Here is a 25,424-nt window from a genome sequence, read left to right on the forward strand (position 1 = left end):
TTTAGATTTTACATACAATGATGCAAACATACAGTATATTCTGTTGCATTGTTATAAACTATGCAACAGAATATACTGTAAAACTAATTAACTAACTGCATATTGTGCACATACATAAACTCATGAAATTCAATGTTTTTTCTATGAAAAGTGCAATACAACATATGACAATGGTAATTTTTCCTCATAAGAATATTGGCAATAGTATTTTTGTGGGCAGTATTTTTATAATTGTGCATAATGTGCATATATATATATATATTTTATTCTCTATCCTGTATACTTTTTATCTTGACAGTTTTAATACTGCTGGCTGTAACGACTCAATTTCCCCGGTGTGGGATCAATGAATGCTTATCTTATCTTATCTTATCTTATCTTATCGAACACCCGTTAACAAGAGTAATGTTTCACGCGCACAATCACACAAGTTTAGACACAGGTATTTTTCCATTCCTTTTAATGAAATACAGCAAGCTAAAAATCTGATAATTCTATGGTGATTTACACATAATTCTTACTATAAAGATGTGGGTGTAACAGACATCACCACGTGACCCCGTTTAAACCAATCAGGTGCCGTCATGGACGTGTAATCGGTCGCCAGATTGTGGTGCGACAGTATTGGAGTGAGGTGGCAACTTGCAGGGCAGACTCCGCAACAAGGAGAAGTGACTCTTAAGCTGTGTCATTTTTGCCCAGCACTCAATTCCTGTGCTTCAAGGAGGTGCTACTTTCATTGACAAGGTAATCGTTTTCGCCCAATTCTTTTCTTTTAAACGCCAACGATAGTTAGCTTCTCTTATTACTGGTCAGCTAGCGGCTGTCTGCACTTGTGTGAGGCTACAGCCGTTAGCCAGTCAGTCAAGGACTTGAGGTTAGCGAATGTGAGATGCTGTGATGTTTCTCTGCCAAAAAGAAAAGACTGCAGTCACTGTTATCCTACTAGAGTTAGGAAAGACGTAGTTGTTCGTTACATTGTTCTCCTTTGCTGTGAAATAGAGTTAATGCACAAAACTGAATTGATGTAACGTTAACGCTAGCTAACTGACCAACATTCGCCAATAAGAAAAGCAGAGCTCATGTTAGCTAACTTGTCATCGTCCGCAAACAGCTCTCCTTCATTTGGCAAGCTTGACATTTCCTTCGTGCCTCACTCTGTTCATCTATTCGTTGTCTCTCCTCTCCAAAAGTTGTTCCTTATTTACACACTTGGAGCCAAGCTAAAGTTATTGAACTTGCTTGGCGAGCTAGTTTAGGCTACAAGCCGTGGGAGTGGGAGTGGGTGTGGTAGCTCGTATAGAAGCTTCATTCACTTGTATTGACCTGACGCTCATGATGTAGCACGGTGGTTTGCACGGGAAAAGTGATGGTATAGCCCTGCCTGGTTCAACAAACAGCAACTGTGTCTGAAGCAGTGTGCCCCCTCGCCGGCCCCTGTGATGCTGCTGCCTCCAAATCCCAGTTTCCTTCATCTCAGGAGCCTGTACATTGACACTAATTTCACGGTTCGATGGGTTCAAACAATGGACTGGACCCGTGGATTATGGCAGACTAAATACTGGGACATCTGCCCCTGAGAGCATGACAGGATAGCCTGCTAAGCTAAATCCTAGCCAGACTCCCCCCAGGTTAGATGTCACAGTCATCTTACAGACTGGCTTTCTGTTGAAGTGCTGCAGCTGACTAGCCACTGCTTGCATTTCAGAGGCTAAAATAAAACCCCCATAAAATGTTATCAGTTACACAGAGGCAGAGGAGTTACGATGTATGTTGTCAAGACTCACTGCTTATCGCTCTTTGGTTTGTTGTGGACTGTTCCACACACCTGCCTTTAAGAGCTGTAATCTGTTGTATCTGTAAACTCTGGAGCTGTAAACTGTAGGCAGCAGACCAGAGAACACATGGCCTATAAATGCATTGGTGTATGTTTGTCAATCGAAGCAGCATTTGCACTGATGGATAGGCTGATCAGGTCTGACAGCATGCGCTGAAACAGGAATGTCAAGACCATCGGTGAAACCTGTTGTCTTCGTGTAGGCTCATCTCTTTCCTCGGACACAGGTATTGTTGTGAAATTCCTAAACGTATTAAATGGCAATGCTTGATAGTTTTTTTTCATAGAGTTTCTTGTCAGTCTTTGTGATCATGTCTTCTCACTGATAAACCTTATCTTTTAACATGCCAGTGTGCCTCTGAATTTGGCCTGGGAGTGATTAAGTTGTCTTTTTTGCTTGTTGTGTCACGATCTTGTAAGTAATGTATCAAACTGCATCTAGGGCCATAGTGAAAGGTGTTCACCAAAGATACTCAAAACACAGCATTTATAAAACAGAAAAAGAAAACACATTTGGGAAGCTGGAACCAGAAAACTTCTGGCATTCTTGTTTTGAAAAGGGACTGAAAGAATTTACCAATATGTACAGATGAAAACTTCAGTAGTACTACTGTAAAATCTGTGCTCTTTCCAGTGGCTAGCTGTGTTAGCCTAAACACAGAAATGATTCTTTCATATGAATGTAGGCTTTTGTGCACACCACCGCACCACACCACACCAAGAAATAAGCACAGAGGAACTATAATGAGTTGGTTTACTGTGCCCAAAGGATACTATCTTCTGCAGCTTTGAAAACAAGCTCATTTTCAGCAGTTCTAGTGCACAGAATCATCCATAGATCTTGGAGCATAACTGTCTCTAGGCCTGTTTTTTTTTTTTTTTTTTTTTTTTTTATTTTACCAGCCGCTTTCGTTGCCAGTCCAGTGTATTGAATAAATATGTGGCCTTGTAGCAGAGCACAGATTGTAGCGAAGGATTTGTCATTGTGAAAATCAGAAACACAAAAGAGTGTTGCTGGTGAGGAACCAGAAAACTTTAGAACGCCAATTTAATTCAATAAACATGTGATCCCTTAGATTAAGGCTAGTGAGTCTGATTTTGTAAAGCAATACTGTGTGACTGTTAAACTGTTTTTTTTATAGCACATTTAATCAATTACTTGTACCCAATGTCCTGCATAGCATGTGCACAAAGCCTGGATCAATTTTCAAGGATTTTAGATTTTCCAATAGGCATGCAACACCATGAAATACTGTAACCAAACCCTTTGAATCACATCACACTGTGTGTATTCATGTCCATCATGGCTCGATAGTAGCCCCCATCTTGGTTGAACATCAAAATTGACTTGGCTTATAGTTTGTAGTCTCTCATAATGTGTCTGTGCTTTGTTTTTTGTTTGTTTTTATCCATCAGTATAAACATGATGATGCAAAGTTAACTGCTGGCCTCCCTCTCCCAAAGGTCCTGTGCTATCCAGCGCTGCCATGTCGGCGAAAGCCATCTCAGAGCAGACAGGAAAAGAGTTCTTGTATAAGTTCATTTGCACCTCAGCGGCTGTGCAGAACCGCTTCCGCTATGCCAGTGTCACCGCTGAGACTGACTGGGACCGCCTCGCACAGGACCATCCATGGCTTCTCACAGAGGTAAGGCTGCTGCGACAGGCTCGATACAACCTCAAGAGCCTTCTGCTGGCCTGTCTTGGTTCTAGATTCTTTCTGCTGCTGGCAAAAGAAATTGAAATCATGAGGCTAATTACATACTGCACGTCACTGAAACTCATTGTACACAATTTGCGGGACATTATGTCATTACAATCACAGCAGCATGTGACTGTATATTTAAATGCCTTGAGTGACTTATGATTTTTTGTACTTCTGAAAATGTTTAAAGAAATTAGCGCTAGGCTAGCAAACGGTAAAGCTAGCTATTTTGGTAAACTAAACTAAACCAGGGTGAACGAGTGCATAAGGAGTGCTCTGTCTATTAACATACAGCTGAAACAAGGATAGTTCCTCTCTTCTTTGAGCTATCTGTGTGTGTACTTTTATTAAATTTTCTTAAAAAGTAATACGTATACATGTAAAGCTTGTTATGTTTTTTGTAATGGTTAAATTCTGTGATACCATTATCACATTTTAGGCTGTTAAAAGTTTTGTTTGTCACACCAGTGTTGATGTAATCTGAAATCTGTGGCTTATCTGTCTTTCACTTGCCTCCACTATAGCGGCTGGTGGTCAAGCCAGACCAACTAATCAAGCGACGTGGGAAGCTCGGCCTGGTGGGCATCAACCTGGACCTGCAGGGTGTCCAAGAGTGGCTCAAAGCTCACCTCATGAAAGAGACCAGCGTGAGTTGACTGTAATCTCTTTGTTTTAGTGAATGTTCAGACCAAAAGCAGTCAGCCATTACTTTTGATGTGATCCAGGAAGTGCAGCTGGAGTAACAGTAATACTATGAGGAAGGATTTTACTTCCCTGGAAAGTTACTGTTTGTTGTGAACAATTGGCAGGTAAAACAATACAAATAAGCTGTTGACGTTAGATAGTAAGCTACCAGAAATATGTACTTCTTGTGCCCTCTATGCTTGTCCCTCCACTGTGTCAGTGGAGTGGAGTGATCCCATTTGAATGAATGCGCTCTATTTGTTTCATTAATGTTGGTCTGAATGCAGTCTTTACTGACCACTTAGCTGTCTTGACATCCAGACAAAAAGCAGCCAGTCTTTTAATGAAGGACTAACAATTCTGTATTTGTATCCCTGACATAATTTAATTTGCTCAGAATCTGCTCAGATAAATATCCAATACTTACTCTATCAGTGTACCAGTTCACCAATAACTTTATTTTCTTTGGTGTTGGTTTATTCTTGGATGAATCAGTAGTAAGAATTTTATATACCACATGGTTCCTGCCTCTCCAGGGATTTCTCTAATTAGGTTGTAAATCAAGATAACCATGCAGCCTCTTAGTCTGACCCAGGTAGTAAATTACACAACTACCATATTGTGTTTTGTATGGCATCTGAAGGGAATGTAAGCTACAGTTCCTTTCTGTTGGTGCCAGCATATGGACCTGTCATGTCAATGCCAGAGGCCAGGGGCTTATGTTTAGATTTGCCAGGTCAGAGTTTATGTCATGCAGTTGAGGAGGGTGGTCTATTCTGGTCCGGCATAAGTGCATATATATAGGCTGGTGACAGAGGAAAAAACAACGGTGTATTAGTGAGGTGCAGCTTCTTTGCACCTTGGCATTGATTCTACAACCATCTGGAACTCCCCTGGAGGCATGGACATGATTCCTTGAAAAGATATTCCCTCTGTTGGTGTTTTGAGGACTGTGGTGGAAAGTGCTGTCCAGTGTGTCAGTCCAAAATCTCTTACTCTGAAGGCCATAGAATATGATGAATGAACCCTCTGTCAGAATCACTTAGATCTTTTCCTTATTTTGTCACTGGTCTGTACATGCTGTGCTGCACTTCAAACAGGCTGTTGCTATAATTTCATTATATAAGAAAGGGAATTTATACACCAACCATGCCAGTGGTTATAAACAAAACAGGGTGTGTAAAGACATAATATTTGGGAAGACTCCACTCACCTTTACAGAATCTTATTTTCCTATAAGAAAAGGTGTTAATGCAAATAATGATTTTCCACAGTGCCATTTACTTCGAGTAAGTTAGACTAAAGTTCTTGTGGTTTGTGACCATGTCTTGAATAGGTGGGGAAGGCAAAGGGTGTCTTGAAAAACTTCCTCATTGAGCCTTTTGTTCCACACACACAGGTAATGTATGCCAGTTTCATATGTTTTGTCATAGTTATCTTTGAAAGCCAGGTCAAGTTTGTTTGTGCAGGACCCATGCTAACCAAGGGAGCTAATTATTATCCCACTCAGCAGGACAGGGAACATCCAGAACGAGGACACAAACGCTACGTTGTGTGTTTTGTATTTAGGTCAGTGTTGCATGTGATTAGTTGGTTGATTTCTTCAGTTTTGGGAAGGTCAGTTTGGTTAAAAAGGGGAACTTGCTCAAGACTGTTGCTGAAAGAGCTTGTCAGCCTTTTGTTAATAATGCTCTGCTGTTTGTAAACTAAATCTGTGAAAATGTGTGTGTATCCTTGTATTGGCCCTTTACTGGTCAACCCAGGAGGAGGAGTTTTACGTGTGTATTTATGCCACGCGTGAAGGCGACCATGTGCTTTTCCATCATGAGGGAGGAGTGGAGGTGGGTGATGTGGACGCCAAGGCCCAGAGGCTGATGGTTGCAGTGGATGACAAGCTGAGTGAGGACCAAGTCACAGAGCAACTCCTCATACACGTTCCTGATGATAAGAAACAGTATGGACACATCCTTCATTTATTCATTTTTATCCAACCTGAAAGGTCTACAGCAATTTAACAAACAGTGACAATCAGACATAAGGATGTTTTTTTACCTACATGTTTAAATACAAAATAATACCAGTACATAAAGCAGTATTTGACAGAGTAGTATACTTTATCTGAAACATCTTTTCCCTCAGACCCAAGTGGGAGGCCATCTTGTATCTATTCAGTAGGGGGAATTGAAGGCCACCTTGTGATGTGACAATGCAGCAATTTAGCAATTTCAGTTTGATAGATATTGCAATTTTTTGTTTATTGTATACTGCACAATATTCTGTACCCAGTGCTGCTTCCAAGCACTCTGCTGACTCGATTTCACATCACAAAGATTTGATAAGAGCTGCTCCCCCCTCACGTGTTTAGCCAATTATTGCTACAAATGCAATACAGTGATAACCGGCCATGTCTTTATGTCATGACATACCGTTGTTGACGGTAGAAACCGGGTTGGTTTGCCCATGAAAGAGGCTGTCTGTCGTCAGTGTAGCTTGTGAGTCCTTTGCTGTTGTGTGACCTTGAGTAGTGTGTTTTAGATTATTTGCCACCTTTTCCAAATACCGTTCCCAGTGTTTGGAGAACATTTTGATCTCTCTTTCATGCAGCATAACCTTTTCTCACAAGCTCGGTGTGCTCCACTGTGAATTCTGTCATTGCTGCACTGTCTGTTATAATTGGCAGCATTTAGCATAATTGTTTTGCAACAAAATATGTTATATTTTTTATGTATTATGGATAGAAAGCATTGGTGTGCACTCATTAGTACTATAATAAGACTTGTTGTTCACTCTTGTGTGGTGATTTTAATCTTCTGTTTATTTGGTTTCTTCCTTCTTGAAGAGTCCTGGCCAGTTTTATTGTGGGCCTCTTCAACTTATATGAGGACCTCTACTTCACCTACCTTGAGATCAACCCTGTGGGTAAGTTTTTCCTAACTTACCTCTCAACTGTGCATGTTTATATTCATTTCTACTGTAAGACTCTCAGAAGCAAGATCCAGTGTTATTCTTCATTTTGGGATGATGGAAAGAGTTATTACTCCAACAGCTCCATTTGTGCATCAACAATTCAAGAGAATTAATTAAGTACTTGTAGATTCATTATTAATTTAATAAGTTACTAATTTGTTCACATTAATGGTCAGATCTACCACTGATGCATGCTCTTTTATGGCGTCTTTATTTGAGGAAAAACATGACTTTTTTTTAAATTTTCTCAACCAGTCGTCACCGAAGATGGGGTGTACGTCCTGGACATGGCGGCCAAGATTGATGCCACAGCAGATTACATCTGCAAGGCTAAGTGGGGTGATGTGGAGTTTCCACCACCCTTTGGGAGAGAAGCATATCCAGAGGTAAGATCTGAAGGACGATAAAGCACGTTTTTATCTATGTGTGTATTAAGATTGATTGGCTTATAATACTGTGGCGTGTTTAACCAAATTGATCTTTTTCAAGGGACCATACATTTACTTAGACTGGCATCAGTCAGAAACTGAAGTGCACAAATAGTTTGAGTCTCAGTTTATGCCTCCATACTTGACCTTGTGCTCTCATTGACCAGAATTGATTTCCACAAAATGATTTGTTGATTGTAGGAGGCATACATTGCTGATCTGGATGCAAAGAGCGGTGCCAGTCTGAAGCTGACCCTGCTGAACCCTCGTGGCAGGATCTGGACCATGGTGGCTGGAGGAGGGGCTTCAGTAGTCTACAGGTAGTCCATGTATTTGTTTAGAATGGTTTATTTCAAGCCTTTAGCTACTAGAATCAGGACTCTTGACTTCAGTCTTTCTTCTTCTTTAGTGACACCATCTGTGACCTGGGCGGGGTGGATGAACTGGCCAACTATGGGGAATACTCTGGTGCACCCAGTGAACAGCAGACCTACGACTATGCTAAAACCATCCTGTCTCTCATGACACGGGAGAAACATCCTCAAGGTAGGTACAGTACATTCATCAAGGTGTGTTTTCCTCCAACAGGGTCAAAGAAGTAGGCCAAAGTTGAAAGTGGGTGGAGGGAGTTGCCAGGTTCACTTAAGCATGGAAATCTCTGTTGGATCATTCTTCTGCAATGTGAGCTGTTTGCTCTTCTTCAGCGTGTCGTAAGAGCTCTGTTCACTGTGTGTATGTGGCCAGCAACAGACTTCATGGCTGTCACCAAACTGTTACTGGGGTGTCAAATATCAGTCCTGAGCATGTTCCTGTCATATCACCCCTTCTCTGTCTCCTACAGGGAAAGTGCTGATTATCGGAGGAAGTATTGCCAACTTCACCAATGTAGCAGCCACATTCAAGGTGAAACACATGACTGCATGGAACACTACATGAAAAGTAAACTATGCCAACATGATTGTTGATTCTGGAACAGTTTGCTTTGCCTTCAAGCTGTTGCTGAATGTCAAATTTTAGTGTCCAGTTTAAAGAGGACACACACTCAGCTGCCCAGCGTAGCTTTGATTCTATTAAAATACACTATCTGTGTTCGTGTGGCTGGTTCAGCACCACAACTCATGAATAATACTTAACAGTAAATGATACATTAGTGCTATATGTGAATAGCATGAGTGAAGCAGATTTTACTTTCTGATGTGAACATATTAACTGATGTTAAGTAAACAATTCTACACATTTCGCTGAGCCGGTTTTACTGGTTGACACACATAGAGAGATATGCAGATATTTTAGAAGAATCCAAGGTCTGCGATCCACATAGCTGACCTGTCTGTCTCTCTCATCAGGGCATTGTCAGGGCCATCAAAGACTACCAAGGTCCTCTGAAGGAGCACGAGGTCACCATCTTTGTTCGACGTGGCGGGCCCAACTACCAGGAGGGGCTGAGGGTGATGGGGGAAGTAGGTGAGTGAGATGAAGCTGAGGATCATAGGAAAGAGAGCAAAGGAATTAGATTATGAGTCTAGAATTTAATTTGTTATTTTGGTTTCAAGCTATTTTAAGATTATTTTGTTGGACTGCACTTGATTGCAAAGAGATATGTAATGTTTTTGATTGCACGCACAGGTGTTCTGAGAGCATGAATTCCAGTTCAATTTATTACTTTTTTAATGTAAACTTTTTAAGATTGAGTTGTTTAACTGTATTTCTCTTTCTGCAGGGAAGACCACAGGCATCCCTATCCATGTCTTTGGCACTGAGACCCATATGACAGCCATTGTTGGAATGGCTCTGGGCCACCGGCCAATCCCTCACCAGCCCCCGATGGACGCACACACCGCCAACTTCCTCCTCAATGCGAGCAACAGTGCAATGGTATTTTCATTCAGTAGCACGCTGAGGGAAAATCATTCATGATCATTTGTACTCTCTATTGGTGTATTTGGCAACAGTCTCACTAAAGACAGAATGCATACAACTCTGTATTGTTACTGCAGTACCTCATAAGGCACATGAGACATTTTAAGATAATGTTCTTGTCTAAAGTACATACCCGTCAGTGCTATATTGACTGGTGATGAGACCAAATATGGTGTGTTTATACTAAAAATGGAAAAATACTTGAAATATTACTGTAAGAGGGGTGTTTTCTTTCTCATGCTATCATTTCTCCTTCTGTGAAACTTTGAATAACATAAATGTTAATTTCTGTCTATTTTCTGCACCAGACTCCAGCTACAACAAGGACGGCTTCATTCTCTGAACCGAGGACGTCCAATGATGTCACCCCTGCCAAAAAGTCTAAAGCGGGTCTTCCAGCAGGTAACTAACACAGCGGCACTCACCTTTCCACTGCTTCTTATCAGCGAGACTCCATTTGTACTCATTCACTGCTGCTTTTTCTTTGCTCCTTGCGTCCTGTATTTCTCCCCTCCCTCCCCGCAAATGCCATCAATGCTGTTCTGCATTTTAATTTTGTGTCTATTTGTCCCTCCTCCTCCTCTTCTTGTTTTGCTGCACAAACTACCCACTCAACTTCATCTTTTTCATGCTTGTTTCTCTAAGACTGTCTTCATTCTATACTGTGGCCTCTGAAGAATGTGGTCACAGGCGATCACAAAGGTAAGTGATAGGTGTGCCATGTCCACACTACGCTCGGCTGCCCACACACCCCACACTGGTTTACCCCTTTTTTTTCTCTCTCTCACCTTCCTCATCTTGGTAGGAAGCGTGTCTGTGTGTGGCCTACATGTTTGCATCAGCTCAGCTCAGCGGGTGTATTATATTCTTCAGTAATAAGGTTTTTTTTAGAGCAAGTCATCCTTGGAATAATTAAAAACTGGAAAATTGTAGACAATCCATAAACTAAAGCATATCATGAGTTTTCTGTTGCGAAGATTCACAAGTACAAAAATCTGTAGAAGAGATTTATCCTCTTTAGACTGAGTTATGTGCGGTTGTGTAGGGATAGTTGTGACTGTCGCGTTAGAAGTCAAATATTTAGCACAGGCTATGTTGACATTAGATTGTGACTGTGGTTAGACTGTACTTTTTAGATTGCTTTTCACAGCAGCACAGAAAAGGCATGCTCTGTAGCAGCTGAGCTTTGCATGGTCTTTCCTCTGGCGTGCTATTTATGGAGCGCTTTCAGAGATGACACACAGCTGACTGAATGCACTGAAGTCTGTTCAGTGAATGAGATGAAGATGCACTCATTATTTTCTCCTTTTTTGTGCTCATTTTGTCGTATTTTGTGTTCCCGTCCTGTGGGGATCACAGAAGCGCAAGCCTCATCAGGTTGCAGCGGAGGTATGGAAGGGTGTGAAAAAAACCTGTCTTCCTGCCCTTTCCGCCCTCTGTCCACTCCCCCCTGCCTTCCCATCTTGCCTTCCCAGTCTGTCCCTCTTTTTCACATTCCTATGATGGCTTAGTCTCCTTTAGGGGTGCTGTTTTGCATCTTTGAACATACATTTGTTGAACAAGCATTCCCATCCAAATTGACTTTGGTGAATCATGTGGAATTAGTCTGGAACATCATATACAGTCAGTGTTGTGGAAATAAATCAAATCAAATTATTAGAATTTAATTGAAGGAGTACCTCAAGACAACACCATGACCCACCACAGCTTGAAGAAATCCATCATTTCAAGTCAGTCATCCTAAAATCAGGGTATCTGCGGGTCCTAAACAGTTTTAAGAAGCATTGAACACAGTTTTCTCCAAAAAACAAAACAGCCTTCCTAGCTTTATGGATCCTGTAAAAACCCTGTGAAACATAACTCGTCACTCTGTGTCAAAGAAGCGGTGATAGTGCTGGACAGTTGATGGCTCTGTGCACAGCTTCATTTGGATAACGACACAAGTCAGTGAGCCTGGACAGAGAGGACAGACATGGGATGACTGGAACAAATGTGTGGCAAGATGGTGATTAACTCAACTGCAAATCCTTGAAACCACGTCGCAGACTAACAGGACACCCTGCTTTTAAAACAGAACACTTGACCCTCTACAGATCTGTTGCAGAATAATGTCTTACTTACTTTAATCTTTTACTTTTTGTGTCGGCTCAGTCTGGCCTTTTTTTTCTTGCACCACTGCTGGCTTGCTGTGGTATCTGAACTTTGCCTTGCCATGTATTAATTAGATCACTAGTAGACCGCTGTGTTAGCAACACTTGCTTGGTACTTGGTAATTGACAGGTGGGATGATGTCAGTTACCACAGCAGTTTTGACAAACTTTCAGTAGAAAAAGCTTCTTGCAAAACAATTTTCATCTAGAAACAATGGATATAAAAACACTACTGGAAATGCATTTAAAAAAGTAACATTTCTTGTATTTCATTGATGTTTGGTCAGACTTCTTGACCACAACCACGAACTTTTACCTCAAACACCGGTGCTTGATTAATTTTAACCTGGAGGTGGGTAAAATAATGGACTCTCAGAGGAACTTACAGATGTTAGTTGTATAAGGCTGAATGAAATGGCAGTATGTATGGCATCTGAATTACACTGAATCTGTGGGAAAATAAACTGTAGAGTTAGTATGTTATGGGGGTTAACGCTTTATATTAAGGTACACATGTACATCACATGTACACCATAATTTCTTATTAACATGCATATGAGTAACCCATTGGCTCTTTATCAGTCATATAAAGCAGTTTGCTTTTCATGCCTTTTTCTGCATCACCATATTTAACAGCTACTAGGCCATTAAGCTTTCCTCAATAAGCTCCTAATTGCTGCTTACTGATAGTTAGTAAGGATGTTGCTGTACACAAGTTACAACCTTAATAATGTAACCCTAACTCTCACCCTCTACAACCAGAATAAGGCATTAATAGGTGTTTTAGAATGACTAATGAAGAGCCAGTGTAAGCAACTAGATGAATATGTGTGTCTTTATGTAAAGTGTGACCAAGAGGGGACGTGTGTGAAAACTGACAACATATGCCTAAAGCTGGCAAGCTGCATCAACAAAGAGAAACATGACCTGCCTGTTGTGTTAACAGTGGTGATTTTGTAACTACAAACTCTTTATGAAAATGAAGAGTTATTTTGTCTACCTCCTGTATCTCTGTCCTCAGAGTGAGGTCTCTCTGTACTCTGCTTGTTATCATCCACATCCCTGCTGTTTTCCTGGGCCTGATCCCTGCCCCCCCCCCTTCGTCCTGTGAATATTTTCATTTCAGCTGACTCTCTCTGCCTCTCTGCCTTCTCGTTCCTTCAGCCAAAGCCACCACACTCTTCAGAAAACAAACAAAGGCCATAGTCTGGGGCATGCAGACACGCGCGGTGCAAGGCATGCTGGACTTTGACTACGTGTGCTCCCGGGACGAACCCTCTGTGGCAGCTATGGTCTACCCCTTCACGTAGGTTCACCAAGTTTAAATTACAAACTTGATACTCCACTGATTAACGACCTCGCTGCAGTCCTCCTTTTGTCCAGTTGTTCATTAAATGTGTTCATCTCTGAGTTCATATATTCTGTCAATTAATAGACTTTCTGTCTGTACACACCTCAACTTTCTTATTTTCAGAAGGAAACCAAATCAAAAGATGTGACAAAAGTAGTAATTTTGTTGAAAAATATAATATCAGTGGTGTCAGTAGATCTGCATATTTGTAAATCAGACTGCTCATGAGAAGTTTTAACTACTCAAGTGAAGTTAAAATAAAGTGCTTCTGTATTCATATCCTTCTGCCTTACTTTTCTGTGTTGCCCAGTGGAGATCACAAGCAGAAGTTCTATTGGGGCCACAAGGAAATCCTGCTGCCAGTCTATAAAAACATGGCTGATGCCATGAAGAAGCACCCCGAGGTGGACGTCCTGATCAGCTTTGCTTCACTGCGCTCAGCCTTTGACAGCACAATCGAAGTCATGCAGTACCCACAGGTAAAAAAAGACATGCTGTACAATTCTGCTTCCATACAAGCCTGTACGTCAAATGCATACACATGCAATTCAGCCAGACATGAAGGCCTCTTATCCACCTGCGCTTTCAGATCCACACCATCGCCATCATAGCTGAGGGCATCCCTGAGGCTCAGACGAGGAAGATGATCAAGATGGCTGATGAGAAAGGCGTCACTATCATCGGCCCCGCTACGGTATGCAGCCATATCACACCGACAGAGAAATGTGTCTAGATATGCTTAAAATTAGCCCAATCAACTTGCACACCTAAGTTCATTTGATACCCTTTATTTTCTGTCTCCCAGGTTGGAGGCATCAAGCCCGGTTGTTTTAAGATTGGAAACACAGGTGGCATGCTGGACAACATCCTGGCTTCCAAACTTTATCGTCCTGGCAGCGTGGCATACGTGTCGCGCTCCGGGGGCATGTCCAACGAGTTGAATAACATCATCTCCCGCACCACAGACGGCGTCTATGAAGGTGTGGCCATTGGAGGAGACAGGTACATTTACAAATGATTTGCTGAGGCGTGGGGGACAGTTGTCCTGTTGTTTTTTGGATTGTTAGAAAATTTGTCCCAGCTCCACAGAAAAAAATGCATTTTGGTTCTGTCTGTCTAGATACCCAGGCTCGACCTTCATGGACCACGTCCTTCGTTACCAGGACACTCCCGGGATCAAGATGATAGTGATGCTGGGAGAGGTGGAGTAGCCCTGCAAATGTTTATATTTTCAGATTTACATTAGCGAAATATTTTCATTAATTTACTTTCATTTGAGGCATTTTTTCCTGGGTTTGTGTGTAGTTTAACATTTCTTTCACTCTAATAACCCAGATTGGAGGCACAGAGGAGTACAAGATCTGCCAAGGCATCAGAGAAGGCAGGATAACCAAACCTGTGGTGTGCTGGTGTATCGGAACTTGCGCCACGATGTTCGCCTCAGAGGTTTGTTGCCTGTATTGAAATAACCTTGGATTTTGTTGTTGTTACCTGGGAATGCTGAGTTCTTGAACTCAACCTGTGTAATCCTGTCACCTTCAGGTTCAGTTTGGCCATGCGGGAGCTTGTGCCAACCAGGCTTCAGAAACCGCAGTAGCCAAGAACCAGGCCCTGAGAGACGCCGGAGCTTACGTACCAAAGAGCTTTGATGAGCTCGGAAACGTCATCAGGTGAGAAATTCGTCACAGTCATAACAGAGTTTGACTTGCTATTATGGTTTTCCACTGACATTGTGTATATATGGTGAAACAGGACCGTTTATGATGAACTGGTGACCAATGGTACCATCGTTCCGGCCCAGGAGGTGCCTCCCCCAACAGTACCTATGGATTACTCTTGGGCCAGGGTAAGAAGCTCGATCATTGGTCCTTGAGAACTGCATTTTATTTCCTCTTGCCATTGAAGAACATTTGGAAAAGCAACTTGTCAGTGTTCTCTGGTGGCCAAAACATGTAATGGCACCACTGTTTCTATTACCTGCAACATATCAGTGACATTTCTATAAGATACTTTCTTGTTACGTATCAGCTGACATGTATACCGATCTCTGCCTCACACTGTGCAAGCGTTTTCACTCTGTGTTTATTACCTGTGTGTCGAAACTTACTTGTTTTACTCTCCACTGGACTTCCTTCAGGAGCTGGGCCTGATCCGTAAGCCGGCCTCTTTCATGACGAGCATCTGTGACGAGCGAGGTCAGGAGCTCATCTATGCTGGCATGCCCATCACTGAGGTCTTTAAAGAGGAGATGGGTTTAGGAGGAGTGCTGGGCTTGCTTTGGTTCCAGCGCAGGTTCGTATGACGACTGGACCACAGCTAATCAGTTTCTGAGAGAAGAAGAGTCAGATTTGCTGTTTTTCTGAATATGTTTTCCGTGGAATAAGCTCTGTGTCTGTGCAGGTTGCCGCGCTATGCCTGCCAGTTCATTGAGATGTGCCTGATGGTGACTGCTGATCATGGGCCTGCCGTCTCTGGTGCGCACAACACCATCGTCTGTGCTCGCGCTGGCAAGGACCTTATCTCAAGCCTCACCTCTGGCCTGCTCACCATTGTCAGTACTGCTCACACACAAACACACACACTGCCACCATCTTTAACTAGCAAAAGTGACCTTCTCTCGTCTTTGATCACCCACTTGGGCACGTTGCTTCTGTACTGAAAAGTTACTTCTTCATAAATTACAGGGGGATCGTTTTGGAGGCGCCCTGGATGCAGCTGCAAAGCAGTTCAGCAAGGCGTTCGACAGCGGCATGCTGCCCATGGAGTTTGTCAACAAGATGAAGAAAGACGGCAAGCTGATAATGGGCATCGGCCACAGGGTCAAATCAGTAGGCAGCTTTTTCCCACTACCTCAAGTTACATGATCAATATTTAGATTATAGTGGAAAGTTAAGATTATACGTCTGAATAATTCTTCTTTGTAAGAATTAAAATAAACAAATACATGACACTGAAGAGCTTCTTTTAATTAATTAACGCATTATTTTTTTTAAACAGGACACAAAGCTGTAACATAAAACACAGTCTGTCTCTGTTTTCAGATCAACAACCCAGACATGCGCGTGCAGATTCTGAAGGACTTTGTGAAGCAGCATTTCCCCTCCACCCAGCTACTCGACTATGCCCTAGACGTAGAGAAGATCACCACCTCCAAGGTACAGTGGAATGAGCAAGACTGAAGCAAAACATAGGAAGATCTAAATAAAATCAAATGGTCAATCAGCTGAAACAGTTCACTCTCAGCTTACTACTCAGAGTGACAGCTTTGGACAGTGTGCAGCACATTTCCTCCTCTCTATGGTAAATTGGGAAGAGGTTGGCCGGCTCTCTGATATTCCTCTGACATTTAGATAAATTGATATCTCTTTCCTCTCAGAAACCCAACCTGATCCTCAACGTAGACGGTTTTATTGGCGTTGCCTTTGTGGACCTGCTCAGGACGTGTGGTGGCTTCACACGGTAAGAACATCAAACTGCTCTGCCATGGAGAGACTGGTGAGGTGCAAATGTCAGTCCAGTAAGGGTTTTTTTTGGCCTTTACAAAGGGATGCATTTTATCACCAATACAAATTCCTTTTGATGAAGGAATTTCTGACATTATATGCTTAAAAAATGTAGGTGCAGTATCTTATCCCTAATCCCCAATTTACTATTTACGTGCACTAATAGGCTGCACGGTGGCGCAGCAGGTAGTGCGCGTGCCTCACAGCAAGAAGGTTGCCGGTTCGATCCCCGGGTCAACCTTTCTGTGTGAAGTTTGCATGTTCTTCCCGTGCATGCGTGGGTTCTCTCCGGGTACTCTGGCTTCCTCCCACAGACCAAAAACATGCTAATTGATGACTCTAGGTGTGAGTGTGAGTGTGAATGGTTGTTTGTCCTTGCGTGTGGCCCTGCAATCGGCTGGCGACCGGTTCAGGGTGTACCCCGCCTCTCGCCCATTGTAGCTGGGATAGGCTCCAGCCCCCCGCAACCCCGAAAGGGATAGGCGGTATAGATAATGGATGGATGGATAATGTAAGCAAATATAAAAAGATTTTAAATGTTTATTAATGTACAATATTTGTAAACAACTATAACTTCTCCTCTGAGGACATATTTTCTGTCATTACAAATGTGTTTTACAGTATTGTCATTTGTTATCTGTTAATACAGTAACCTCCTCTTGCTGGTGCCCACAGGAGGATTTATAGTTGTTGACAATATTTATCTGTTTACACCTACAGTGGTGTGTTTTAAACACTTTTATTAAAGTGTGAACAACATGAATTATTCATAGATTGGATGCTAAAAGTCCTCTGTCTGTATTGTTGCTTTCTGTGTTGATGGCACAATGTCCAGCATTGTCCCTCACATGAATGTTGAACTGCTTCCAGAGATGAGGCTGACGAGTTTGTGGAGATCGGTGCACTTAATGGGATCTTTGTCCTCGGCCGCAGTATGGGCTTTATTGGTGAGTCCCATTCAGACAGAGCCATGACACTAACTGTCCAAGTATGAAAACAAGACGTCTGACTTGAGTGTGTCTTATATTAGGGCATTACCTGGACCAGAAGAGGCTGAAACAGGGTTTGTACCGCCACCCCTGGGATGACATCTCCTATGTGCTCCCCGAACATATGTCCATGTAATCCCCACATCACAGAATGGGACGCGCTTCCAGATGTGACTGCGCTAATGGGACAGGCGGCATTACACATCTCCCTTAACGTATATATGTACTGTCCAGTTACAACAACAGCTGCCTTGGGGAAACTGGGTGGATGATTCTGGAAAGTGGAAGTACTGTCTGACTGAGGGATCTGGGTAGAAGCTTTCAAACTAGTTTTTACGGCAAAAAAGGGCAAGTATATTTTCAGATTTTGTTTTCTGCAAAGTATTTAGTCTGAGATGTAACTTATTCAGTTGTGAATGAAGAGTCTAACTGGTGCATGCTGCAGCAGTTACACAAGCACAAAATCGGTTAGTACTTCCAAAACAAACAAACACACACACAAAAAAAAGCAAAGAAACCTGTTTTGCATAAGCGGTACGAGGGCAGGATTCACAAAGCACATGCCGATCCTGACTCCTGCATCAGAGTCTGATTAGTTCATCTGCAGTAACAGCTGCTCATCAGAAATGTGTTCAAGCTCAGCAATACAGAAAAATATCTTCTTTTTTTTCTTGCAACAGTTAACACAAAATGATTTAATTTAGTCATCATCTGCCTGTCTTAGGCCTGTACGCTCTCTGTCTTTCTGAGTCCTGCACCTTAGTTTAAACACTCGCAAGTCTAGATCTAATATCTGTTTTAAATTCCTTGTCCAAGTTTCACAAGATCTTTGTCATCACAAGAGAAACCAAAGTTATTTTTAGGAGTCTTTGTTAAAAGTTGAAAAAAAGAGGGGAAAAAACAGGGTCCTGTGGTTGATATTACAGATCTGATCCAGATCATGTGTTTGGAAAAGGAGTCATCGTTATGGGATAAAGGAACAAAACTCATGATGATTTACGTGTCACTCCACCATTGCCTTTCCTAGAGCGACCCTGTTTACAGCCCAGGTTGTAAACTGGTGGTTGAAATTCGTCAGCTACTGTCAAGTTAGATGCAGTTTTGAGGTGTTCACGCAAAGTACGAATTGACCTACTCCTGTCGTTACTTTGAATAACTTAACGGGAAAATGTTGAAGTATGAAAAGGAGACTAACAAAATGCTTCATGAATGAGCCCTGTGAGTCTTTGAAAGCTTTGTCTGGCGAGGGACCATGAAACAATTTTCTTTACTTGGGGAAATTATTGCTCATAATGTGGGACGTCTGCTGTCACCGAATTCTCCAACTTTCAACTCAAAACGCTTTGTAACTGCCCACTGTACGGCCTGCTGTGTTTGAGCTTTGTTTTTATTTTTATTTAACTGTGGAAAAAATGCTTTGTTTTTTTTTGTAATATGCTGTCATATAATAGTCTAATAATAAAGAACTTCTTGTTTTACTTTTCATTTTGGCTAACGTGTATAATATTAATATTTGTTGTAGGTGAAGAAGTGTGAGTCGGCACCCAGGTCGAATGCACACAGGGAAAATTTTAATTCAAGACTAAAAATACAAAAGACATACAGTACTTTGGAGTTTGCTTGAAATAAAAATAATAACAGGAATGGGGTTTTAAAGGTTAATGCATTCAGACTAAAGTCCATAAGAAACATTAACATTTTGTCCAAAATGTTGGAGGTTATTTGAAATCTGACACCACATAAAAACAAGGTCAGTAACTTTTGCACATATACTACTCACAAAAAGTTAGTGATATTTTACTTCTGGGTGAAATTTATGGAAAATGTAAAAAGTTCACGCTACTGTGATATTATATTATGAAAGTAGGGCATTTAAGTAGAAGCATGCAATGGTGATTTCCTCATGTCAAACAATTTATTGGAGAAAAAAAAAAGCCAACAACAGTGGTGGGTGTACAACAACAAAAAATGTCAATGTCTCAATGACTTGTGCCCTTGAGCATCAATTATAGCGCTATTGTATTGCTTGCTGAGGTATGGCATCCCACTCTTCTTGAAGGGCGGTCCTCAGGTCATTGAGGTTCTGGGGTACAGAGTTACAAACAATAAACATGATTGAAAATAACATCCACAATAACAGCCACAAAATATGACTATGAGTTCATGGACTGAATGTCCGATTTATGCTTTATGATATTACACTTGTTTAGCAGATGCCTCATCAAGGATGCAGCAGCCCAAGTGCAGTTATATATTTGTGACGCGCATGCGCGGCAGTGGTGTATCCCTCAAACAAAGTTAAATTTATCTAAAGTAGACGTATTCATGCGTCATACCGACATAAAAAAAAAAAACGTTTATATCTCGGACTCTTCTGTATTTGTGTCAGGCAAATGCGTCCTGTGCGATCATAAATATTAGCTTGAATTCGAGAGCCTCCCATTGACAGTCCAGCAAAAAACTGACAGCATTTGGAATATCCTTAAAGACGGAAGTGAGCGCTCCTGTTTTCCGATCGGGACCGTGAACGCTGCATGCATGTTAGTTTTTGAATGTTTGTTTGCGTGTGTCATATATGCGTATGAGTTCATCCCAAAGATAGTTCAACGCATTCATCTGCCCCCGAGTCTATCCCGCTGCGGCATGGCAGCGGCAGCGGAAAGGCCGGAGGAGTGTAGCCGGAGCAGCGTCGCACCGGGGGCGCGAACAGGTGACGGGGAACCGGAGGAGGCCGAGGAGTTCTCCTGCTCGGCCTACTGCTCGGAGCTCTCCCGGCGGCAGAACGAGCAGCGGAAGGCGGGGCGGTTCTGCGACGTGACGCTGGTCTTCAGCTCCGGCGGAGTGCCTGAGGAGAGGGTCCAGACCTTATCCGCCCACCGCTCGGTGTTATCCGCGGCGTCGCAGTATTTCGCGCTGCTGCTCGGCGGACAGTTTTCAGAGTCCGCGTCCGGCCGAGTGGAGCTGAAAGAATGGAGCTCCGCAACGGGACCAGACCCGGAAACAGTGCTGAAAGTCGTACAGTTCATGTACACGGGAGAGATCAGGGTGACCACCGCCAATGTGCACGAAGTGCTGGAACTTGCTGACAGGTAATTTTGTTTGTTAAACCATACATTTAATCAGAATCGGATGTTTACCCATGGGAGTGTTGGGCAGGTTTGTGTGGGAAGTGAGCCACACCTTGTCTGGCTCCTCTTTCTACCAGCAGGTGTGACTTGTTTGGAGTTCACACACCTGTGGCACTCCATGGCTAGCCAGTCTCCGTGTTTTGAGGACATCAGTCAGCAAAGTGCACTTAGCGGCAATATGAGCCAGATTATCAGACAAAGGCCTGTATGTTGGGATAAATGATGGCCCAGGTCTTGACCAGTAGTCTCTATGATCTAATTAACCTTGAAATGACAGGAAATGCCTGTCACAATTTCCCCCTTGGAGGAGCTGGAGCCAGTGAATTTTTTGATCACTTTTGATAATGAAAATAGTTGCCAATGTTAAATATGAACCATTATATAGCCATACTATTACCAGAGAGATCCTGCTGGGAATAGAAGTGGCTCATATTTGAAGGTTATGCATTACGTCTCTTCATCGTGAAAGGCCTCTCACCCCATGGCACACCTGCACAGGTGTTTGAACTTCTGCTGGATTAGACCTGTTTGTCAGGACTTATTCTCCTGTGTTGTTGCACATTTATTATTGGTAATACATGTTATTCACATGATAACTGCACCCCACTTGAGCCAGGGCAAAGGTCAAATCAGCCAGAATAATTGAAAATTAAATTTCAGCCCAGGTGTAAATAAAGAAGTTAATAATGGCTGAATTCCATTTAGCAGCATCAGTTCCACAGTGCTTTTGTTGTGCATACTGGCTCATCGTCACACTGTCTGGCTTAGTGGGAGTCTTGAAGTGAACATCATTAGCAACACTTGTGCCTTTTCTGCTGTGACAAGTCAAAATGTCTGATGTGAATAAGGCGTATTATGAACTGCCCATTGAACCTCCTTATATATAATGGCTCGCAACATCGAGACACTTTGTGCGTAGTGCCCTTGCAATGATATTGATAGTCTTTATCATTGTAGTGCGTGACACATTCCTGCTGCAGTCCAAACTCTTTCTACATGAATGGTCTGGTAATTACAAGATGTTCCTGCAGGTTCCTGTTGGCGCAGCTGAAGAGCTTCTGCGGAGAGTTTCTGATGAAGAAGTTGAGCTTGTCCAACTGCGTCGCGGTGCACAGCCTCGCCCACATGTACACCCTGGACCAGCTGGCCAAGGGAGCCTCTGAGACCATTAGGAGAAACTTCCACAAAGTTATCCGCAACGAGGAATTCTTCACGCTGCCGTTTCACCTGGTGCGCGACTGGCTGTCGGACTCAGAAATCACAGTGGATTCTGAACAGGAGTTGTTCGAGACCATTGTGAAATGGGTGCACCAAAACTCAGAGGAGCGAGAGACGCGTTTTGAGGAGTTGTTTAGGCTTTTAAGGCTGCCTCAGATTGCTCCTACCTACCTGACACGGGTGGTGAAAAAGGAGCCCTTAGTGGCAAACAGTGCAGCTTGTTTGCAGCAGGTGTCTGACGCCCTTGAGGTCCATGCCGTTCGCCTCGAGAGCCTCAAGTCAGCTGATTTGGAGTGCGGCACCTCCCATACAGCAGCATTCCAGCCACGATTTGGCCAGAACATGGATGTGATCATGGTAGTGGGTGGTGTTTCAGAAGGTGGAGACTATTTGAGTGAGTGTGTGGGCTACTTTGTCGCTGAGGACCGTTGGGTCAACCTGCCTCACATTCACAACCACCTTGACGGACACGCCATCGCAGTCACTGACAGCCATGTCTATGTGGCAGGCTCCATGGAGCCAGGCTTCGCCAAGACAGTGGAGCGCTACAACCCCAACCTCAACACCTGGGAGCAGGTCAGCAGCCTCAGCACCCGCAAGCACTCCTTTGGCCTCACATGTGTCAGAGACATCCTCTACAGCATCGGCGGTCATGGCAACTTCAGTCCGGGCTTTAAGGATGTCACTGTCTACGAGCCTGAGCAGGACGAGTGGCAAAATCTGGATCCAGCACCAAAGATCCTACGAGATGTCAAAACAGTGAGCGTTGAGGACCGCTACGTGTACGTGATGGCCAGGACCCCTGTGGACATGGACAGTGACGATGGACTGAGCACTTGCACCACTTGCTATGATACAGAGAGTCACAAGTGGCAGGAAGTGGACTCCTTACCGCTCATCGATAATTATTGTAGATTTCAAATGGCTGTTGCATCCACCAACTTCTACCACACAGCTTCCTGCTGCGCCAAGAGCTACAAGGTAACAGTGGAGGCTGCTCAGCAGAAAATAAGCAGAAACATCTCTGAAGACATCCTCGACAGCCTTCCTCCAGAGGTCCTCAGCATGGAAGGTGCTGCTGTTTGCTACATGGGCGAAGACATATTCATCATTGGCGGGTGGAGGAACAGCAACAACATGGACAAGCAGTACCGCAGGGAGGCCTACCGTTACTGTGTCGAGAGGAAGCGCTGGATGCTGCTGCCACCGTTGCCTCAGCCACGCTGCCGGGCCGCAGCCTGCCACGTTCGCATCCCGTACCAGTATCTGTATGGCTGCCAGCACTACCCCATGCCCCAGAACCTGGCTCGCCAGCGAGACCGCATGCAACAGATGCAGCAGCTCCATCGCCGCACCCTCACCCTGCGCAGACAGCTGCAGTCTCAGATCGAATGTTGAGATCGAAAGCTGAGACGTCCTGCACTTAATTTGCTGGTAAATGCCTTGTTGTTACCAGTTCTGTCTTATTTTTTGCCTTCGCATTTTGAGGTGAAATGTCTGCATGGGTTTACATTGGGCTGCTTTGCTGGAAAGAAAGACTGAAGGTTACAATGTTGGAATCACTGATGTTGAAAAAGAGGAATTAGCCAGACAGCCCATTAGGTTATCAGTCTTAAATAATCATTTTGGCCTTACATTATGAGCTTATGCCTTACTTTTATTCTGCTAGCAAATGATACTGTGATTGCTGAGGTGTTTCCTGAAAAAAGATGCTAATTTCATTGCTAAACAGCTTAGCTTTTTATATGTGGTCTGTGTTAAAACCTAAATGATGTCAACATATGTTGTGGTGCAAGTTAGAGTAATACTGCGGCCGTTCTCAGTGACAGTTTTCTGTGAAATTTGGTGTCCATGTAAACCGAGCAAAGGAAATGTCTACATTTATCGTGATGTAAGTCAGATGAGCAAGCAACCAGCCGAGAAAAGAAGCATGATCTTTAACTTTACTCTTCTCACTACTTGCATCTAATTTCTCTTCTACCTCCAGTTTCCACCTTGGTTTTACTTTGTTTGCACTGTGGGGTTGAAATATCCAACTGTTAATTGTATGTTGTGTGTGCCCCAACTTGAACCAGACAATCATTTATCAGACTTTTTGTAGCAAGAATTAAGTGTTGAGCAAAGCACATATTGGGGAACAGGGTGTTAAGTGATTATATGTTTGCCCCACATTAAAACATGCGCCTCCATGTATTGTTGCACTAAAATATGTGCACTAAAACCGCTTTTCATGGATTCCATAATACTTTCATGGCCATTCCAATAGATGTGTGTAAATGGATGTAATTTATTTCTTAAATATTTCAGTGGTCAAAATCCTAATAATGAGGAGAAGTCATTTTTGGCAAAAGAAGCTCTATTTCTATTTAAATGTGGTTTGTTGGCTTTAGTGGACTCGTTTCCTGGACTGGAGGATGATCTGCTTTTGTGCTTGGGTCGCTACATGTTTCCAATTGTGCCATAAAATCCCAACTGCCCCTCATTGATGCAGCTGAATTCGTTGTATTTTCTGCTCTAAAGGCCTTTGAATTGTACAGTGTTGCTTTTTTCTTTTTATTGCAATCCTTTGACTCAAAACACAGTGTTGTGTGGACCAGCTGCTGAGCTCAGTGTATTTCTCCATTACTGTTGAAATTGCTAATGCCTGTGGTATCCCGAGCCAAGCTCTTTATAAATATTATCTAAATAGGCTTTGTGAGCCTAACGTGTTTCCAGTCACACACTGTGAACAGGATTAATTGCTGAATGAAAAGCATTTGATCAGTTCTATGGGGACATTTTGGATTTTACAAGAATTTCCTCATGTCACATGCACACAACCACAGGATGCCACAGAGCACACAGACAGATTTTAGTGGCTGGCTGTAGTTTATTAATATCACATTTGAGGCTGGGTTTCAGCCTCAGGTTCTTGGCCCAGTTTGATCATTGAGGAGTTGATTTTAGCTGAAGTATTTGTTAGTGCCATGTATGCATATTTCATGCAGCCACATGTGCTGTTACATATTGTGCCATGCCATGCTGTGTAGGCACAACAGCTGCAAGTGTACAGACATTTGCAATAAATGAGAAATAATGAAATCAGTTTGTTGTCATCTCTGAAGATATCTGTCTAACTGCCTTTTCCTTCCTGTCCGTCAATCTTGGGATTCGCTGTGGCTTCTTTATCAGTCATTATGATCAATGTGATGTAAATGTGCTGGATATATGCTAAGCTAGCTAAAGCGCTAATTAATGTGAATCAAGATATCCATCCATCCATCCATTATCTATACCGCCTATCCCTTTCGGGGTTGCGGGGGGCTGGAGCCTATCCCAGTTACAATGGGCGAGAGGCGGGGTACACCCTGAACTGGTCGCCAGCCGATTGCAGGGCCACATGTAATGACAAACAAACATTCACACTCACACTCACACCTACGGACAATTTAGAGTCATCAATTAACCTAATGAGCATGTTTTTGGTCTGTGGGAGGAAGCCGGAGTTGAATCAAGATATACTTTTATTAATTAATGAATGTGATTTTTTAAATTCAGTTTTAAGTT

At 42.9% G+C, this 25,424-nt stretch overlaps 2 protein-coding genes across 4 annotated transcripts; both read left to right on the forward strand.

Annotated features, from left to right (window-relative positions):
- Positions 1–594: 594 nt before the first annotated feature.
- On the forward strand, positions 595–19,017 carry aclyb (ATP citrate lyase b). Of its 3 annotated transcripts, XM_070990611.1 has the most exons (30): positions 595–747; positions 3,302–3,483; positions 4,065–4,187; positions 5,561–5,623; positions 5,988–6,178; positions 7,064–7,143; positions 7,447–7,577; positions 7,821–7,939; positions 8,029–8,165; positions 8,461–8,522; positions 8,966–9,083; positions 9,340–9,494; positions 9,848–9,941; positions 10,185–10,241; positions 10,899–10,928; positions 12,854–12,995; positions 13,351–13,519; positions 13,630–13,734; positions 13,846–14,042; positions 14,161–14,242; positions 14,376–14,486; positions 14,583–14,710; positions 14,793–14,886; positions 15,178–15,332; positions 15,441–15,591; positions 15,725–15,868; positions 16,082–16,195; positions 16,417–16,499; positions 17,414–17,490; positions 17,574–19,017. In XM_070990611.1, exons 2-30 carry the CDS (start codon positions 3,325–3,327, stop codon positions 17,666–17,668), a joined length of 3,366 nt encoding a protein of 1,121 aa, XP_070846712.1. In that variant the 5' UTR covers positions 595–747; positions 3,302–3,324; the 3' UTR covers positions 17,669–19,017. The 3 variants fall into 3 exon arrangements, with proteins under 3 accessions (XP_070846712.1, XP_070846713.1, XP_070846714.1); XM_070990612.1 differs by lacking the exon at positions 10,185–10,241; XM_070990613.1 differs by lacking the exons at positions 10,185–10,241; positions 10,899–10,928.
- Positions 19,018–19,953: 936 nt separating this feature from the next.
- klhl11 (kelch-like family member 11) lies at positions 19,954–24,955 on the forward strand. Its single transcript, XM_070990614.1, has 2 exons — positions 19,954–20,621; positions 21,692–24,955. Exons 1-2 carry the CDS (start codon positions 20,071–20,073, stop codon positions 23,274–23,276), a joined length of 2,136 nt encoding a protein of 711 aa, XP_070846715.1. The 5' UTR covers positions 19,954–20,070; the 3' UTR covers positions 23,277–24,955.
- The last annotated feature ends 469 nt before the right edge of the window (positions 24,956–25,424 follow it).

This window comes from Chaetodon trifascialis, chromosome 21 (assembly GCF_039877785.1).
Source record: "Chaetodon trifascialis isolate fChaTrf1 chromosome 21, fChaTrf1.hap1, whole genome shotgun sequence".
Taxonomy (NCBI): domain Eukaryota; kingdom Metazoa; phylum Chordata; class Actinopteri; order Chaetodontiformes; family Chaetodontidae; genus Chaetodon; species Chaetodon trifascialis.

What these genes read in the sequence shown, in the direction of transcription:
- aclyb (XM_070990611.1), top strand. Translation starts at nt 3,325, where the DNA reads ATGTCGGCGAAAGCCATCTCAGAGCAGACAGGAAAAGAGTTCTTGTAT. An exon ending in GGAGAGAAGCATATCCAGAG is followed by an intron (nt 7,578 to 7,820) that starts GTAAGATCTGAA and finishes TGTTGATTGTAG; the next exon opens with GAGGCATACATTGCTGATCT. An exon ending in ATGTAGCAGCCACATTCAAG is followed by an intron (nt 8,523 to 8,965) that starts GTGAAACACATG and finishes CTCTCTCATCAG; the next exon opens with GGCATTGTCAGGGCCATCAA.
- klhl11 (XM_070990614.1), top strand. Translation starts at nt 20,071, where the DNA reads ATGTTAGTTTTTGAATGTTTGTTTGCGTGTGTCATATATGCGTATGAG. An exon ending in GTGCTGGAACTTGCTGACAG is followed by an intron (nt 20,622 to 21,691) that starts GTAATTTTGTTT and finishes ATGTTCCTGCAG; the next exon opens with GTTCCTGTTGGCGCAGCTGA.